At 42.6% G+C, this 20,652-nt stretch overlaps 1 protein-coding gene across 1 annotated transcript in view; it reads left to right on the forward strand.

Annotated features, from left to right (window-relative positions):
* Positions 1 to 20,652, forward strand: part of tbkbp1 (TBK1 binding protein 1) — a 91,956-nt gene that overhangs the window by 47,146 nt on the left and 24,158 nt on the right. The window contains exons 4-7 of the mRNA XM_036142167.1: positions 3,057 to 3,182; positions 7,999 to 8,103; positions 13,228 to 13,375; positions 19,657 to 19,859. Of these exons, the coding sequence (XP_035998060.1) occupies positions 3,057 to 3,182; positions 7,999 to 8,103; positions 13,228 to 13,375; positions 19,657 to 19,859 (582 nt within the window). The remainder of the gene's footprint in view (positions 1 to 3,056; positions 3,183 to 7,998; positions 8,104 to 13,227; positions 13,376 to 19,656; positions 19,860 to 20,652) is intronic.

Here is a 20,652-nt window from a genome sequence, read left to right on the forward strand (position 1 = left end):
CACGCTGCTTAATTACACTTTTCATTGATTTAAATGTAAACTAAAACTTTTCAGAAGTGACTTAGGATAAGATAGGCTGCTGCTCCTACACAGGTTTATCAGTCAATAAAACACAAATTCAAGTTATAAAGATCTTTAATGTGTCAAGTGCAAGTCTTTAACTACGCAGAGAACAGTGCAAAACTCTAAAGTCATTAATCACTTTGTTGTAATCATTAAAACTGGTTCTCATTCATGGTTCACCAGGCTTTTTGGGGGACTTTAAAAGTCGTTCTGTAGACTTTTCTGATGTTTTCAGTCTAGTACCTACCAAAATGCATCCAATCTTAAAGCAGCATAGCGTAACTTCCAGGATTTTCGCACAACTTTGCCCCCTCTGGCGACAAGATGAAATGACACCAGTGTTGTGCATTTGCATGGGAGAAGAGGAAAAGCATCTGCCGCTGCGACTGCACGGGTCTTTTGTTTAGAGGCGTAATGTCTTGTGAGGTAATAGAAGTAGAAATCTTGAAGTTAGCCCGAGGTCTCTCACTAATGCATCAATTACGGCGGAGACTCAACAAAGTAGCCGGGTGAACATGAGCGCAGTGCATCACACCCATGCGCATTACCAGAGGATTCAACCCATATCCCTCTCTCATAAACTGACTAATCCAGCCTCTAGAGGCAACTGTGGTAAATAGAAGATAGCTCATTTTACACGTCGGACAATTGTAAGGGCATGTATGGAAAATAAAATAGAAAATATGAAAGTTAAAAACTTGTATTATTGCACGTTTTACTGCCCACGAGCAACTAGGTTAAATTTGGGTATATTAAGTCTTAAAAATTGGACATCTGATTTAGGCTTTGGATGCCTGCTGTGCCCCCTTTACTTTGAGTCCACGAGGAGTCAGGTATGTAGGTCGTGGTTGCACTTTATGATTCATACAAAATTATTGCAACTTTGAGTTCAAAATATTCATTCATCTCTATTCCACCTCTGGATTAAAGGCGCTCTTAACATCGCAGTTAGTTTAATTTGTGGCAGCTCTGACCTTTTCCTTTCACAAGTATTAGTTCAACAGTTTCCATGACACTTCAGATAAATTTACACTAATCAGGCATAGCGTAATGACCAGTGACAGGTGAAGTGAAATGCACTGATTATCTCTTCATTATGCCATGTGCTGTGTGGGTAGCACATATTAAGCATCAAGGGGACGTTTCTTCCTCAAAGTTCATGTTGTAGAACCAAGAAAAATCATCAGACATAAGGATTTGAATGAGTCTGACAAGGGGCAAACTATGATTGCATGATTGGGTTAGACTAGAGCATCTCCAAAACTGCAGCTCATGTAAAGTGTTACAAGTCTGCATGACCAGTATCTATGTCAGCTGGTTCAAGGAAAGAAAAACAGTGGTAAACCAGCATTGGGGTCATTGCTACTCGTGGGGGGTGTTGACTTGTCTGTGCTACTGTTGCTCAAATTGCTGAAGTTCCTGCTGGTTCTGATAGAAGGGTGACAGAAAACACAGGGCACTGCAGTTTGTTGCACACGGGGCATCATAGCTGCAGAACAGTCAGGGCACTCATGTTGACTTCTGTCACAGGATCACAACTGGACCAGGAAATAAGGTTTCCTGGTCTGACTAATCCTGTTTTACTTTTACATCACATGGAAGACCGGGTCCACGTGTGTCCCTTACCCAGGGAACACATGGCACTGGTATATATTATGAAAAGTTCGGCAAGCTAGTGGAGGCAGTGTGATGCTGTGAACTGTTCTGTTTGGCCTCTTTCGGTACGAAAACGATCCATTCCTGCAAAGCAGACATGTTTTGAGGAGCACAATAGCAGGTTTGTGATGTAGACACTTGGTCTACACCTTAATCAAGCACATCCTATTCAAAACATGCTTAACCTACACTTTCTATACTCTTTCTGTTCAGACATTTAATCAAACTGATTATTTGTTTATTTTCTGAAGTTTAAATGTTGTTCCTCAAACTGTACTGGATAAAACAACCAGGTAAATCAGAGGACAAGTAGGAGAAAATACAAAAAAGACAAAAAAAACAACGAGGGACACTAAAAGAAATATATTTGAACAGATCATACCAAAGTTTCAATATGATGGTGCATTATGCTAAGGGGGATGCTTTTCTCCAGACAGGAAATCTGCTGAAGGTTAATACAAAAAGAGATGAAGCTAAATACATGAGAATCCTAGAAGAACCTATGTAAGAGGCTTAGGGGTGGGGTGGAGGGTCTCCTTCCAGCAGGATCCTTAACATGCAGCCACAGCTTCAATGGAATGATTTGGATCAAGCACGTTCATGCGCTACACTCGCCAAGCCGAAATCCAGACCTAACTCCAATTAAGAATCTCTGACCGGGAGATTGCTGTTCACAGATGATCTCCACCTAATAGGACAGAGCTTGAGCTATTGTGCAAAGAAAAATGGGCAAATATTTTGTCTCGTGCCCCAGAAGACTTGCAGCTGTAATTGTAATAAAAGGTAATTCCCCAAAGTATTGACATTGGGGCTGATGAACGCAAATGCATGCCATACAATTCTGTTTAGTAAAGAATATATATTACAAATTGTATACTGCACTTTGTGTAAGTTTATCATGTAAAATCCCAATTGAACAAATTCAAGTTTGAGGTGCAATGTTAAAAAATGCGAAAAAGGCTCAAGCGGTTTAAAAATCTATGTTTTTTTCTTTCTTTCAACGGCAGGATAAGTGATATAAAGCAATACAATGTAAATGTATGCTTTTATTTGGGGGCCAATTAGGCCCTTTATTTATTTTCATTGGAAATCCTTATTCTTAAAAGCTCTGAAATTACAACATCTGCTCAGGGCAACCGCTAATGAAAAGTCCACATGCTATCTCAATAGTAGCAGAATTAACCCTTAAAGTTTATCTCTGGTCATTTAAGAATGTAAAACTGGAACATGGCAGAACAATTACCACTGTACTCTTCAGCAATATGTTTTTAAAAAATGTGTTTTTCTCTCTCTCTCTCTCTCTCTCTCTCTCTGTTTGATTTGCCTTGTTTGTGCAGTTCCCGATGATTAGCGAGTTTGGGGAGGACACCAACTCCTACTGCTCCTTCGAGAGTAAAGACACAGCGCTGCTGCAGTCAGAAAATGGCAACCTGCACCAGAGAGTCAACGTCCTGACCCATGAGGTACAAATCCAGATCAGGAAGTAAAACATGGGGAAAAGAAATCCAATTTAACACATATTCTTTTTTTAATACTGTGACTAAAATAAACCCTTTATCACACTAAAGTATTTTTTTTTTCCCCGGAAGCCCCATTCAGAGGAAATCCTTTTTTCATTAAAAACTAATTTAATTACATCTCAATTTAGGTCAAGAAATGTCCAGAGCTAATTAAGCTGCTCCAGCTGCTGTCTGGGCAAAAAAATTACGACAAATGGATACGACTGGATGTCTTTGGGAAACTGTCCAAGAATGAAGTGCAACCCTGGAGCTTCAGGTCAATGTTCTGGAGCTCCTGACTGATGGTCTTTGAGATGCATTACACTTTACTTTGGAGGACATGTCTTTGGAGAAGTTAAAGTGAGAGCAAAAGACGAAGAGCGTGCATACGTGCGTGCTTCATTCACACACATGTCAGAGAGGGGCTTGGAGTGTTCTTCTGCTCAGCTGTAACTCCAGTGCTCTCACAACTGTGGGAATGAGGGCACGGGGACATGCCAGGCGTCTCACACAGGAAGGCCGTGGTGAAACTGGCAATAGCAGTGGTAAAAAAAAAAAAAAAAAAAACACTGCAAAAGAGTGAGGAAATGTTTTAAAAGAGGTATCTGACACCTGGCATTCAGACTGACAAAATAAGACATGGCTCACTGGAGAGTGCTCTTTGGAAACCCGACCAATACGGTGTAGAGAATCTCAATATTAAACCAGTATACAGGTTATACTGTATTCACTCATGTGCCTTCACACATATATGAAGTTGGGTGACATCCTCTTCTCAATCTATATGGTTGAATGTGATGTTTGTCCACCCTTTTCAGCTTCAGGTCTTCTACAAAGCCTTTCCACAAGATGTAGGTGAGTGTTTACGGGAATTTGTCATATGGGGTCATACACTGATGTTGGATGTGAAGGCCTGACCCTCAGTCTCTGTTTTAATCCATCCCAAAGATGTTCTATCGAGTTGATGCCAGGACCCAGTCACGTTCTTCCACACCAAACTCCCTCATCCATGTCTTTATGGACTTTGCTTTGTGCACTGGTGCACAGTCAAGATGGAATAGGAAGGCACTATGCCCAGACTGTTACCATGAAGTTAAAAAAATTTATCCAAAATGTGTTGATATTCTGAAGCCTTAAGAGTTCCTTTCAGGGCAACTAAGGGGCAGAGCCCAGCTCCTGAGAAACAGTCTAACATCACAGCACCCTTGACACAGAGCAGACAGGCAAGTGCCGTTTTATGGTCTGATGCCAACTTGTTGACTGGATTGTCAAACAGAGATGCAGGATTTGTCAATCTAGAAAAGCTGTAGTGGCCTTTTTTTTCTCAGAGGAAACATTTTTTTCTTTTTCTGGTTGGAACACACATTTTTGTCCAAGTTTCACTTGCCAAAAATAGAAGCTGTATGCCAAAGCTCAAGGCTGTCATGAACTGGAAGATGATAGGACATCAGCGTCACTGTCTGCAGTGAAGCTAGTTTATCATCAATATGGACTGAGATGGCCCCTCCAAGCAAGAGGCTAATGATCATGAAATCTACACCTTCAACATGTACTGACATTTTCAGCAGCCCACATAGACGAGCCAAACATCTTCCTGAGAACTGTTTTATGGTCAGGCGAGACAGATTAAACTATTTAGCCACAATAGTAAGAACAATGTTTGAAGGAGTCATGACAGGGCTTTCAGACCTAAGAACACTGACTGTCATGGTGATGGAGGCATTATGCTATAGGGCTGTTCTGCTGGCAGTGGCTTCGTCCATTGAATGACAGGATTACCTCCAAATACTCGCAACTTTATCTCAAATCAACATGTGAATTAACCAGATTAGTGGGGGGTGTACAGTACAGATACTATATCTGAGACCACTGTGATCTTTTGGTAGATTTGAGAAAATCCAAGATAAATTCAAAGCTACGTGCCTAACTTGTTTTGAAAATTTGTTCATAGTGTATGTGTGTGAAGGTCAAATGCTGCCTCCGGGTTCAGTAATGACTCACCACGAGCAGTCCTTTCATTATTATGATGATGATTTACAGATTTACTGATCCTTGAAGCCACTTCACAGTAATATTCGCTGATGTCAAACAGTGGCTCAACCAACACCTCCAAACGTAATAGTATCACCCCTCCTCTCTACTCTTTACATTTGCTTCCTGTCCACTCCAGAATAGATTTTAAGCATTTATTGGTTTATTTAAAGCACTTAATGGCCTGGCTCCACAATATTCATCTGAATTACCAAACTTGTGTTTGGTAAACTTTAAAAGGTTTTTAAGGTTTTCAAATGAGTTGTTATTAGATTCACCAAGGTCAAAACACTGGGCTGATTGGGCTTTATCAGTGGCAGCAGCCAGACTCTAGAACTAGCTCCTTGTGGATCTAAGCTTCATTAGTGGTCTAAGTCTTTCAAAATCAAACTTTAGAACCTGTTTATTAAGGCTAGCTTTTAATGGCAACTAGCACCCAAAGATTGTGTTTCTGATATTTAATCCTTTTTGCCTGCTCGTATGGTTCTATACGTTGTTTTTTATTTCTTTGCTGTAATTGTTTTAATTGAACAGTCCTTTTTCTTTTGCCATCTTTCTTTGCAATGCATTTAACCATTTTTACATTTTGTCTGGTTACAGCCTCAAATGTTAATGTATTTTATTGCGTTGTCAGGTGAATAACTCTAAGTAGTACAAAGTTCTGAAGTTGAAGGAAAAGCATTTCATGGTTTTCAAAACGTTTCCCAAGGAAACATCTGAAGAGTGTAGCACACATTTCTATTCAGCCCCTGTGGGTCAACACTTTGTAAAACCTCCTTTGGCTGCAATTTACAGCTTCAAGCCTTTTGGGGGCATGTCTCTACCAGCTTTGGACAACATTTCAAGTTTCTTATTTGCAAAGCAGCTCAAGCTCAGTCAGATTGGACAAAGAGTTTCTGCTAACTTCATTTTTTAGGTCTTGCCGCATGTTTTCAGCTGGACTTAGGTCTGGACTTTGACTGGACCATCCTGACACATGAATATGCTTTGATCTAAACCGTTCTACTGTAGCTCTGGATGTGTTGTGGCAGATGGACCCCTGCCATAGTCTGGAGTCTTCTAAACTATATTGTACCATCCTGTTTTAGGACCATCCATCTTTTTATCTACGGACCGGATTTTGTTTCCCCGCTAGAAAAATGCATCCCACAGTATCACCCCACAGCATCTAGGGCAACACTGGCACAGGTGTTAGGGAGTTTGTCCTGCAATTGGTGGGTTGCCGGTTCGATCCCCTGCTCCTACTGTCTCATTTGTTGTGTCGTTTGGTAAGACACTTCACTCAAATTGCCTGCTGGCGGTGGTGAGAGTGCCCAGTGGTTTAGTCAGTCTCCCCCAGGTGTGTGAATGGGTAAATAACTGATTGCAATCAAACTAGTTAAAGCACTATTTAAGTACAAGCCATTTGCCATGTGTCACTATGGGGGTGATGCATGACTAAGGGCATTGAATTCACAGATGGGCTGGTTTTACTAATTAAGGACATTTTATTTAGGTGATTATAATTAGAGGTAATAGAGTAATAGGAGCTCTATACAACATGCATCTTACACATTTAAAATGTTTTACTTTACTAGCAGAGAGGAGGATGCTGTCCAGGCTACAGTCCATCTTAGACAATGTCTCACACCCTCTCCATGACACACTGACCCAGCAGATGAGCTCTTTTAGCAGAAGGCTCCTCTTACCCAGATGCACCACTGAGCGCCACAGGAAATCATTCCTGCCTGTGGCTATCAATCTCTACAACCCCCCCCCCCCCCCCCCGTAACTGTCATTTATGCATTTTCTGCACTGTTCTTGCACAAGTCACAAGGATCCACTTGGATCCTCAAGGTGAAGTGATATGACTATTGTGAGATGGTATTACCTTGTGTGGAATGTTGTAAATATATATATATATATATATATATATAACAATGTGTGTGTGTTCTGGAGCATGTAACAAAAGTAATTTCCCCCTGGGATCATTAAAGTATGTCTGATTCTGATTCTTTGTTGGTCTGTCACATCAAAACCCAATAAAATACTGCTGTAATCTTTCACAAAGCTTTCCGTTAGCCATCGGCGCACCAGTACCAGTTTTCACCACACGTTTCGATCGACAAATGGAACATTCCTCTGGGCTTCGGCAGGCAGAGTACCTCTCTGTTTATTCCAGCCCCTTATTGATGCCCCCAACCCCTCTGTTGTCTGAAAGTGACCAGCACTGAACAAAAGTCCGGTTGCCTCCGATTTAAGCCTGCTGGCTGTTGCGATGACCCGGATAACTCAGAATTTGCACAGGCATGAAAGTGACCATATTTCCTTTTCGTCATGGTTAGATAAGCTCTATTCCCTCGCCTCCTTTGAAAATCTCCTAATTTCACCCAGTTTTGCTCTCAGCTCTTCCAAATAAGATTGTGTCTCACTCTGACATACATAATGCCACACGGTAAGAAGACTGAACCGCCAGAACATCAAATGTGTCCTTTTTTTATATGCTTGTGAGATTGGGGGAAGTGCATGCTGACGTCTTAGAATTTCAGTGTCCTAATTTCACTCGGTTACAAAACATCATCTTGAGGGACACATTTAATGACTCTCACAATATAAGTTTCCCCATCTTTTTTCCTTTGTGGCGAAGTTTGAAAACTCAGAAGTGGAAAATGTGTCAACTTGTTTTTGTCTGTATGTGTGCACACACACACACACACACACACACACACACACACACGTGTTTTTTAGCTTTTTATCTGCCTCTCTTCAGCTCCAGAAGAGAAAGGAGAGGGAGGAGCAGCTGGAGGATGTGATCCAGGCCTACGAGAAGATCCACATGGAGAAGAACAACCTCCAGAGGGACCTCGACAAGATGGTCAGTGGCAATACTTATAGCTTTACATTGGTGTCTAATGGTTTATACGTCAAGTATTAGTGTCACAGTTTGTAGACCTTGATTCGATTTAAAAGCCAGATATGACATCATTAATCTTCAATGAAATATGTGGATTTTGAGCTAAAAATATGATATGAAAGATCTTCAAATTTAGAAGTTGCCTGCTGCAGAAATGTTCATATTTCTGTTCCGAAAGTTGAAAAAAGTAGTGAGCACATTTTGCATTTGTTTTTTAACATAACATAGTTTTTCCAATTAACATCATCGACCAGAGAGTACATTACTAAATATTTTTCTAGGCTAATACCCCCCCCCCCCACAAAAGTTGTTACATTACAGCCACAAACTTCAATGTATTTTATAGAGATTTCTTGTAACACACCAACGCAACATAGCACATAATTGAAGGGAATCTGAGCGTGGCCTGAGGCCCATGAGAAAATATTTTGCAGCTGATGATGTAATTGTACTTTTCACTCCTGTTCAGTCAGATTGGATGAAGAGCATCTGTGAGTGTCTACTTTCAAGCCTTGCCACAGATTCTCAGTTGATTTAGGTCAGGACTTTCTAACACATACCTATAATTTCATTTTATTCCATTCTGGCTCTGGCCGCACGTCTAGGATTGTCATCATACTGAAAGATGAATCTGCGCCCCTGTGTTAAGTCTTTTTCAGCCGCTAGGTACCACATATGTTTTATTTAAAGTGCTGTTTTTTCCTGCATAGCATTTTGCACACTGGCAATAAAGTGCCTGTTAGGTCTCTTGTGACCAGAGCACCTTGTGACATGTTTGGTGTGTCCTCTAAATGGCTTGTGGCAAACTTGCCGTCATATGGCTTTCTTTAAACAGTGGCTTTCTTCTTACTACTCTTCCATAAGAAAACATTTGTGGAGTACACAACTAATAATTACCCTGTCAAAACATTCTCCCACCTGAGCTGTGGATATCTGCAGCTCCTCCAGAGTTAGCATGAACCTCTGGGCTGCTTTTGTGATTAAAGCTCTACTTACCTGGTCTGTCAAGTTTAGGTGGACGCCGGACATGCATTGGCAGCGCTGTAGTTATCACATACAAGAAAATAAAATAATAATCCGAGAATAAACCTCTTCTAAACTTACTCCCTTGAACTGCCTGCTGCGTTATTTGGTCTTCTTCCTTGATCATTTGCATTTAGACTTTATTGTCTCAATGGGAAATTCTTTTCAGCCCCTGGACTCCCATCACCAGAAGGTAGTAACAATACAGCACAGGACACAACATAACTCCACCACACTGAATACATCATAAAAATACTGCACAGGACACAACATGTCAATACATGGCAGCCTCGCTGGGGCTTGTTGTTTAGGACGCCAATGACTGCAGGCATCAGGCTCTTTCCAAAACGTGTCCTCCCTCACCTTAATGTCCTATAACTGCGTCTTGAGCTCAATGAGATTTTGCATTCCTGTAGTGGATGAGTAGAGTCCTGCGTTATTGAGATTCTGACATGTGTGATGGACTTGTAACTGAGTTCAGAAAGGTTGGGTGTTGGCAGATCAATTTTTCCAGCAGTGCTGGTTATACGTGTGAGTATGGTCTGGTTTTTGACAGTGAGAATGTTATGTACTGAGATGAATTCACGCACAGGTCCGCTTTATTTACTAGGTGAGTTGTAAGGGCAGATGATTGCATTTTATGTATTTAGGGACATCAGAGAAAAAGGATGAGTTGGTGGGGTTATGGCTGAATACATAACCCCACCACATTTTTCAGTTTTTTTTATTTGCAATAAAATAACATATCATGTTCAGAATTATACACTACTTTGTGTCTGTCTAGCACATACAATCTAATAAAAAAAACAGAAAAAAAGCTATTTTAAATTTGAAGATACCAAAAAATTTTAGAATAATTTTTTATAACAGTTAAACAACTAAACTCAATTATGTGGCTAACATGACAAGAACAATAATAATAATAATAATAATAATAATAATAATAATAATAATAATAATAATAATAATAATAATAATACATTTTATTTGTAATGCACTTTACATTTGACATCAAACCTCAGAATGCTACAATGGAAAACAGATAAAAACAATAACATAAAAATGAAACATAAGAACAACAATTAGGCAGAATTTGGACATCTGGATCTTATCAGGATTAATTTTAACAAAATAGTTTGAAAGAATTAGGTTTTTGAAATCATTTAAGGGCTTTAGCACCTCCCAACAAACCCTGGTGGACAAAGTTCATTCTTGCATCTGCGACACCTACTCCAATGTCCAGTTTACATCCAAAATTTTGAGTAAAATATGCTGGCAATCAGATAATGAAGTACTTCACTGTTGAAGTACTTTATTGTATGTCATGGATCTTTGTTTTTTCAACAAAAACTGCATTTTCTGATCCTGTAGACTATAATTTGGCTACAAAAGAAGGAAAATATTCAGCTTTTGACTATTTACTTGATTCATTTTGCTCACATTAAGAATTAAGCCACATGTGATTTAATTTCCCTTTGTGTATCCTTCTGCTGGTCGAGACTTTAAGATCTCGTTTATTCTAAGTGCTTACAAATCAACACCAGGCGGAGCTTTTCCAACTGAACAGACTTGGCTGGCCGAACTTCCCTTGGTGCCTTTCTGGGGTAATAAAGCATCTCACCTGACAGCGGAGTCCATCTTCAGCAGCTCTAAACTGTCAGAGTGATGAGGCAACGAAATAATCCACAGATGTGGGAGCTGCCACCTGGCAGGGACCATCGCAGGGTCACCTGCAGCTCATTACCGGACCTCATCTGCAAACTGCGCCTCCTTCACGTTCCAGCCAGTCGCTCACTTACTCATTAACACAATCTATAAGGTGAAGGACATTTCAATTTAAAGTGAAAGGGGGTTAAAAACACTCAAGAAATGCAACTGATTAGTTGTTATTTTGGTTAAAAATGTAAAGAAATTTGAAGATTCAAGAGCTGCTGAATGACTTATTTTCTTAGAACACTTCTCTTTATTAAGAGCCATGGTGCTGTAGCACTAATGAGCTACATTAAACTGAAATAATGTACATGAATGAAAGTCTATAGCGCCATGAAAGAGCACACCCCACCCCCTCAGCGATTTCTTCTGTTTTTGTCAGTTTTTTGTCACACCTTAATGGAACAAATTTTAATATCCGAGACAACTTGACGGGCGCAGCTGCCGTTAAGCATTTGTCATAACTGGTTATGAGTCTTTTGCATCACTGTGGAGGAATGTTGGCGCACTCTTCTTTGCAGAATAGTTTTAATTCAACCACATTGGAGGGGTTTCCAGCTAGGAAGCTTTAAGGGACACTGTAATACGTATGTAAGTCAGATTGGAACTAAGCCACTCCGTCATTTATGTTTTACTTGAGTCATATCAGGGGTGGAGTTGGTGCGCTTCGGATCGTTTTTCCGCTGCATAGCCTAGGTGAGTGTGGGCGTCAGGACTTTCTGGGAGGGAACACTATTTATGGTTCCTTTCAGTTATGGCAAGTCGTCCAGGCCCTGCAGCAGTACAGCAACCCTAAACCATAATACTGGCAACACCATGTATGACTCTCAGTATAACAACTTTTTTCATACAGGCTTTGTTGGTTTTACATGAGATTTAATGGAACCCACGGCTTTCAAAACGTTCCACTTTTGTCTCTTCAGTCCACAGAATACTATATATACACATATATATACAGACTTTTTTCCAAAAGTATATATATATATATATATATATATATATATATATATATATATATATATATATATATATATATATATATATATATATATATAAAATTCACTTTTTTCCTTATCTTGTTTTGTCATTGGTGAATTTTGAATACTGATCTTAACGGAGGCAAGTCATGTCTGCAGGGTTTAGGATGTTGTTGGATTCTTTCATGGGCTCCTGTAGGAGTCGTCAATGCGCTCTTGGAGTAATTTTATCCGGTCCGCCTTTCCTGTGAAGGCCCCCCTTCTGTTCCATAGTTTCATCCGTTTGTTGATAACGGCTCTCCCCACGGTTCTCTAGAGTCCCAAAGCCTTGAAGAACGCTCTATGACTCCCATTCCTATTGACAATGTCTTAACGCTGTTTAAATTTTCGTTAGATCGGGAATGACGCTTTACTTTTTGAGATCTTCCATTCTGCTTCATGTTCTGAGACATTCTTTTAAAGTAGTTTCTTGATTCTAATCAGACCTGATCAGTATTGAGCCCTTTTGCCCTCATGTCTTGCTGAAAAGCCCCAAATCAGGGGAATGTTTAGTGTTAGTTCTTCACGTCATCTCACTCCATTTTGCATGTTTATTTTCCTTACCTGAATTTCCTTCCTTTGTGTATTCGGTATTGAATTTAAAGGCTTCTTTGTCACTTTTAAAGCATTACGTGGACCTAAATATTTCAGAGCTATTGACAATCTTTTCACACTCTGAGCGATTTGGATTCATATATTTTCCCTGTTAACAGCTCCCAGGTAAATGTTGGTGGCATTTGGACATCAAATTAATTATCAGGCAATTGAATCTCCCCTCAAACCCACAGTATGAATTTCCCTCTTTGGGAAAACCTTCTGCTAACTCTATTGTTTTAAGAAATGTATCACTGTAATAAAAGTACAAAGAAATTACTATATTATTTACAAAATACTCTCAATGAGTTCTCCACATGCTAGATTTTTATTCCATATTTGTGGCATCCTTTGTACAAAATAATGAAGAATATTATTGATCAGTAATCAAAGCCAAATATCGAACCCATTAAATTCTTGTCCTGCTGTCCTCCTCCTGTGTCTCTCAATCAATCTGATGAAATAAATAGACGCAAAATATAAGAGTTTTCCTAAAAACCTGAAAACCCTGCTTATATTTAAGAGCTCACAATCATTGGAAGTTCTGGTTCAGACCTAATTTCTGGAGCAGGATCCAGAAATCAGTTATGCATAGATAGTTCTGTTTGAAGTTTTAATGGTACAGTGTTTCTGATTGTCTGTTTTGTAAAATCTCTAATGTCATGTTTGGAAGGTTCTTTTTGCAGATAACATTTGACCGTGTTCCCTTCTTGACCTGCATCGTGTGTGCGTGTGATTACAGACGAACCTGGTGGAGAAACACGTCGAGCGGATCCTCAACCTGGAGTCCGCGCTGAGGCAGAGGGACGAGTCCCTGCAGAAGCTCAACATGCAGCTGCACAGCAAAGACATGCAGTATCTGCAGCTCCACTCCGGCCCTGACAAACACAGTAGGCAGCCTTACCATCTCTTTTACAATTTATGGACACATTTTACAAGGCAAATCGAGGCCATTTACAGAGGAGTCCCAGTGTGCCCAAGCAGGTTTTAGCAAAAGTAAAAGCAATGATTTCAAAGACATGCAAATGCTGAAAAACAGCCAACCACTCGACTGCTTCTGTAACTTTTTCAAATCAGCAATTTGGCTTTCTTTTTTTTTTTTTTTTTCTCTCGCTGGCTATTCAGCTATGCAGAGAAACAGCAAATCTCTTTGTCGCTTTTTACATGATTTATGACCGGGTTACAGGGTGTAGATTTGTGTGGGAATTCTTTATATTTATCTGCCTCAGTTTTCCTTTTTCTTTTCTTTCATAGACGTCTGTCGTAGTTACGTATTATGCCTTGTCTTTTAAGTAGCTTTAGCTGCTTTGGGTGTTTCACAGCCCACCTTGGTTTCTAAAAAGCACTCCTGTCTTCTGTTCGTCTTTAGTCTGCCTCTGTATGTTTCCAGACTGTCCAGAATGTGCGGCTCTCTGTTCTGAGATCTTCATGACTGGGTTTACGTGGCGTCCTGCTATACTCTTCGCATCCTTTTGTCGTCCTAAACGTACTTGCAAAGCAGACATCGATTTTAATTTTTCTCGTTCAATTCTGAATTTACATTTTTTGTAAAACACTTTGATGCTAATTCACATTTTTATTTATGCAAATTGTTCCCTAAAAACAACAACTACAATCCACTGGCTTTAATTCTTTTAAGCTCTGACCTGCAGCTCTGACCTGCTAATATCAATTCCAACTAACTTTCCCTGAAAGCCATTAGGCCTACTGAAATCCACTAATTGATTTGTTTTTTACAGTGGATGATTGGGATATTGATGCTACCCTAAGCAACACTACTGCTGTAGAAACCTATTAGAAATATACACTTGTAGTTCAATCAAATGGAAGATTCCTGTTTTAGTGCCAGACTTGTCTCTTAGAGGTCACACCAAAGGTTTAACAGTTCAACTCAACTGCTGAGCAGATGGCACATCCCTGAGCAAACGTCATCCTGCAGAAAGAGACTGAAAGTGTACACTAATATCTGCCCACACTGCATAGGCAATCATCCTGATAATTATTTTCATGCGTTATGGTTATGCACACCAGTCCAGAGGTTCTGGACACAGATATGTAAGGACTTATCAAGGTGCTTGAGCTGTAAGATTACACCATCCCCATCAGTTTGCCTGCTCGGTAATTTTGAGGAAAGTCCTCTGAAAAAAGAAATAGTTTACATGGTTTTTACTGCTTTATGCATCGCAAAGAAAACTATCCTCATGAATTGGAAAAGTAAACAAAATCTCAGTATCAATCAGTATAGAGATCTTTTGTTGGATCATATTAATCTAGAGACAGCATCTGCTTCCACATCTGATTGGTCTTTTTGGGCTCCTCTGATCAACACCATCACTTAGTGGAATAGGGGGCGGTGGGTTGCTTCCTGCAGGGCGCAGTGGCTGGATGGAGGGGTTCCTGGGGCCCTGGGGGCACTTGGAGTAGGGCGCCTGGTGGATCCGGCTCCGGGGTCTGTTGCCCCCATCTGGGAGGAGTTTGGGAGGCCTACGGGTGGCCTACAGCAGCCGCTTGCGGCGCTCTTTGGGAGCTGCGTGTTGACGGACGTGGGTTACTGACCTGGTAGCTGTGCTGCCGCTGGGTGGGGCCGGGGTGGGTCTGGGGGTCTGGGGTCCCTGGGGCGCGCCGCCCTCGGGCGCGGGCCCCGGCGGGGCCTCGGGGGTTCCGGTTCCGGGGGGTGTGCCGCTTTTGGTGTGGGCCGGCGCGCGCCCGGGTGTCCGCCCCTGCACGGGGCCTCTGGTGCGCTGGGGGGCCTCGGGGCCCGTTGAGCTGGTAGGGGGGCATGGTCATTAACACCTCTGGGCAGATGCTCTTCTCCTTTATTGGAAAGGCACTCTGCCAGTGGGGGGAGGGGGAAAGGAGGGGGAGTAGGGATCTACCCAGCCTGGATGTCTACTGTCGAATGTATGGTGAGTTGTTTGAACGTTAATGTTGGGGAGGGATTAAATCCACGGGGGGGGGGGGGGGGTTGGGGGGGGGGGTTGACGTTCTGGTGGGCTTGTGTCCGGCCCCCTGTCCCGGTCCTGGTCCGTGTCGTCTTCCGGTGCGGGTTTCACCTGGGGGGTGGGGTTGGGGTGGCTCGTGCGGGCCGGCTGGCCAGGGTCCCCCCCTCTTATTATTATTATTATTATTATTATTATTATTATTATTATTATTATTATTATTATTATTATTATTTATTTATTTATTTATGTATTTATTTATTTATTTATTTATTTATTAATTTATTTAGTTAGTTTAAGTAGGCTTGGTGGGTGGGCTGGGGGGGGCTTAGGTGTTGGTCCTGGTGGGTGGTTGGCTGGCGGGCCCTGTGGCCTCTCCCTGGCCCCCGGGCTACGGTGGTGCCGCTGGCGAGGCCCCCTTCTCTAGGTGGGGCTTTCGGGGAGCGGGGGTGCATATTGGAGTCAGTAGGGGAGCTGGCTCCCTGGGTTGGCTTCCCAGTCATTTGCTCCCCATCCCCGGACTCCTCCCTCTGCCTGCTCCATCACGCCGCCACACATGTAGGTCATGAGGGAGGGGGCGTTACTGGAGGTTGCCACTTTCTGGTGACGCCCCTCTCCCCAATTTTATTTTGCATCTTAGACACTTTCACTTCAAACATTTTTCACATCACACACTCATATAGGCCATGGTAGGGGGGGGTGGGGGGAAGACGTCTGGGAGGGGGCTTATGTTGTGTGGGCCTCACCTCGGACGGCTCCCTTCACCTCCTCTCCCACTTAGACATTGAGGGTTCTGGGCAGTCACACGGAAGGGGTGCGCTGGCAACAGCTACCTTCCGAAAGGGGGGTGGGCTGTGCCGTGCATCCCCTTCGGCGCTCCCAGTTTTTAAACGCACTTGAGAACAACATGCAACAACACAACATTTGAGCAGGCGTAGGGAGGGTCGGGGTCTTCTGCACACCCCCGTTCTCCGATGGAGGCAAGGAGTCTGGGGCCTGGAGGAGGTGCGGGCCACTGTGTCCAGGGTCTTGGCGGGGGGACTGCGGTGTGCAGTCAGCGGCCTACCAGGTCTGGGGCTGATGCCTCCGCTCCCCCCAGGGGACGGGGGGCAGGGATGGCAAGGGTAAGGTGGGGGGAGGGAGTGGGTTTATTAGGTATTTAGGGGGAGGGGGGGGCTCTGGCCGGGTGGCTCGTGCGGGTCGTGTTGGCCCGCCCTCTTGGGGGGGCCCGGTCCGGGGGGCGTCTGGTCGGGGGCCGGGGCCGGGGGTCGGGCACAAGCAGTCGTATAGTCGGTTTGGGGTGACCCCCCACCCTTTGGTCAGTGATGGATGTGAGTGTTATGTGGGAATGTGTGTACAGCGTCTTTTTTTTTTTTTTTTTTTTTTTTTTTTTTTTCTCTGTGTGTGGCGAGTGGGGCACAAGGGAGGGATGGGGTGAATGAGTTTTTTTTTTTTTTTTTTTTTTTTTTTTTTTTTTTTCCAGGTATGGGTGTGGTCCGCTCCCTCTCCCAAGAACATCTCAAGTCTCCGATAGGTGCGGAGCCCATCCCACCACGTCCTGCCCTCCTCCACTTCGTTGGCGGGCGCCTTGGCCCCCTGGCGCGTTAGTTGGCTTCGGGTTTGGGGCGGGTTCCCGGGCGTGCGCCGGCCCGCTCCTGGCGGCCTCTTCGCGGGGCCTGGCCCCCCGGGGGGCGGCCGGGGCCCTCGTCACGGGGGCGGGGCGCCCCTGGGGCCTCTGGCCCTCAGGGCCCATGGCCGGGACCACTTCAGCGGGGCTGGCTGCCGGCGGAGCCCACGGGCTCGTCTCCGCGGCTCTTGAGGGCGTCGGCATTGCGGTGGCTGGGGGATTTCCTCGGGGTCATCTCTGCTCCTTCCTTGGGGGGGGGGGGGGGTTGCAGATATCCTGTGTCGGCCCCTCCTGGGCGACCTGCTTTAGGGACCCCTTTGGGAGTCCGGGGCTACGGGTCCCCTGACGCCTGCCTCTGTGCTCGGGGAAGGTGGGTCTTCGGTTCTCCACAATCACTATCAAGCTATTTCTGGATAATCTTCACCTAAACTAGTGCACTTTCACATCTCCCACTGGTGCTGGGTCCCAGGTATTAAGTGTTCACTTATATACAGTAATCTTATAATTTATTTATTTATGTTGTGTCACTTTCTTTTTTCAAATATCACATTACACATGTCAGCTTACATAATAATATATATGATTTAGCAATGGCATCTAGGTGTTATTCGAGTGTATCTGTTGCTTTATGTCTGTTGGTTGTGCTGTTCTTTTTGTGTCTCTTTCCAGGTGATGGAGCAGACAGAGGACATTTTATCATTCTCTTCCTTTTATCTCCTCTTTCTTTCACCTCTACTCTTTTTTTTTCTTTTCTTTCACTTTTTGTTCTTCCTTTACTCTCCCATTGTCATGTCCATATAATTTGAAATTCTCCTTGCAGGAATCATAATAAAGCTATTTACAAGCATAAATCAAGTGGAGCACTATGGCGAAAGCTGTTTGCTCCACTTGTAAAAGCAAAATCTGTCGAGCTCCATCTGGCATTGAGATATCAATTCCTATTGCCATAGTGCTAGACAGGACACTGGGGAAAAAAAAAAAAAAAAAAAAAAAAAAAAAAGAAAGTGTACACTGCTGTCTGTATATTTAAACAATATTGCATCTTCCCATTTTATGATCTAAGCTTTATCTTAGCCGCCTAGAGCAGGCCTACAAAGACCACATTAAATTAATGCAATTAATTTAGGTTCTTCTAAATCACAGCAAATTAGCACTGTTAAAAATAAAAACCAACAGCCTCTTCAGGAAGGGGCAATTTGGACTTAAAATCGTGATTTTAAGTCCAAATAAGTGACGATAAAAAAGGAATTTCCAACATTGTTGCAATCTTAGACAACTGCTTGGGTGCGTGCATACACATTTGGTCACAAAAACAGCTCCAAAATCATATCTGTATTAAAATATACTTCTTCAGAACACCAGTTCAATAAATAAGTGCTATTTTTAAATTATTAAACTGTTCATGATACCTGCATTAAATCATTTTATTTTTTTATTTTATTGATATCTTTGCTGATGCTCTCATGGAATAAACAGTGAAGAAAATAGTAAAACTGACAATGCTGGCAATACTGTTGGGTTTTAGGAATGTTTTACTGCGACGACAAATTTATTTTTTTAAATAATGATAACACATCTTTCAACATAGCAATAAATTATACAACAAATACCCATCTCTTCTCTCTCAACGTCAGATGAAGTCAGGCTAACCCTCTGTTTGTTTGACAATATGCCTTCAGCTGTTTCTTCTAAGTCCAAGATATTAAAAAAATATAAATTTAGTTGCTAAAAAGTTAAATCTTCCGTCATTTTGGGCTCCAGAAACACTTGGCACGGCATTATGTGTTCTGCGTGTATCGTTCAACCGTCCGCACCGCTAGATGATCTCTATTGTGAGTAGTCCGCACAACCAAATGTGCAAAAGAAAAGCCGCTTAACGGAAAACAAGACAAACTCCTGCGCAACGAGTGTGGTGCAGCCGAAACAACACCGCTAAGTCTGCAATATTGTGGAAGAACCGGAGCAGATGAGATTCTGCCAGCTTTAATTGCCTTGCATTGTGACAATGTGACGTCAGCGACGTGGGTGGCTGGAACATGAAAGAAGTTGTGCCACCGCCACCCCAACAGATGCCTGTGCCGTAGTATACCCCGATGAGGGGGAGTTATCATTCTGCTTAGGCATCAAACTGGCAGAGAGCGCACGGAAATTTGCATCAAAGCTGCTTGGGTTCCATCACTTGTGTGTTAAATCGTGATGAACGGATGAGAAAATGTGTGTGGAAATGCGGCGTTTGCTCAGTGGTTTGCACCGGTGACTGCACATACAAGTATTTTATGGAGGAGGCAGGAGCAAAGATAAAAGATGATGCTGCTGTGCTGTTGCTATGTCTTCTGTAGCTCAAGGACTGTGTGAGCGGAGCTGAATCACTAACCAGCCCACACAGATCAAATCACCCAGGTACAAGCTGAAAGATGCTGCCCTTGGAAGAAGTCAGCTCTTTTGGCTCTTTTATAGTCATCGATTGTACAACCGTGGACAGCAGGGCGGCGCATTAGTCAGGAAGAGGGGGGGGGGGGAAAGCAACAAAAAGCTCAGTGTTGAGTTCTTTTGTGCTGCATGTTTACACGCTCTCCTCTGATTCTCTTTGCTTTCTTCCTGCCAGTGTTGGACTGTCCCGCCCTGACCCTTCAGAGCTCGCGCAGCCTGGACACCCTGTCCGACCTGAAGCTGCAGCGGCTAGAGGCGGAGCTGGAAGGGGCGCGGCACGAAGCCCAGGGGGCGTGTCAGCGAGAGGAGGAGATGAAGGCAGAGGTCGAGCGGCTGAAAGACGAGATGCGACAGCTGCAGAACGACCAGAGGGAGAGGGTCGGTGTTGGTTTGTTTTCGGTCTGCTTCACAGCATCTGGACCATTTAAACTGACGTGCTACTGCTCGGAAGTGGTCTCGAACTGTAAACCATCGACAAAATATCGCATTAAATTTACAGCGTCTTGAGAAAGCATTCACGACATTTGAACTTTTCTCACATTTTGTCACATTGCAACGACAAACTTCGATGTGTTTTATCTGGGATCTGAAATACAGCAGGGCATAATTGTGAAGTAGAAGAAAGGCGATACTTTGGTTTTCAGATGTTTTTTTGTTTTTTTGGCAAAATTCTGAAAACAGTTCCCTCCAATGTGACATGCCTAAATAAACTGCAGTGCAACTAACTCCCTTCGGATGTGTTTTACTTTGTAAAGGTCATGTATTATAGAGAGGTTTTTGTACATCTTTTTTCACTTTTCCAGCTGTTAAAGAAAATGATCTTCTGCTCAAATCCCTATTTTGTAGGCCTAGGTTTATAATATCTTAATTACTACCACTGCAAATAAAAAATGTAAGTGTATTGTTGAAAAACAAAATGTTTGTCCTATATTTACCACATAAAGATTTTACTTTGACATGAAAACTTATTCTAAAGACATTTTATGTGCAATGCCAGAAATATTGTAATTAAAAAAAAATGTCTGAGGGAAAGAATAAAATTACTACTAGAAATATTTTTCATTATTCATTATTATTATTATTAACTTCAGCTTGGGATACGTCTTACATTTTCAACTAATTTGAGGATTTTTTGAAAAGAATAATCGTGGTGCAATTTTTTTATAGTTGT

Source organism: Fundulus heteroclitus, chromosome 10 (genome assembly GCF_011125445.2).
Source record: "Fundulus heteroclitus isolate FHET01 chromosome 10, MU-UCD_Fhet_4.1, whole genome shotgun sequence".
NCBI lineage: Eukaryota > Metazoa > Chordata > Actinopteri > Cyprinodontiformes > Fundulidae > Fundulus > Fundulus heteroclitus.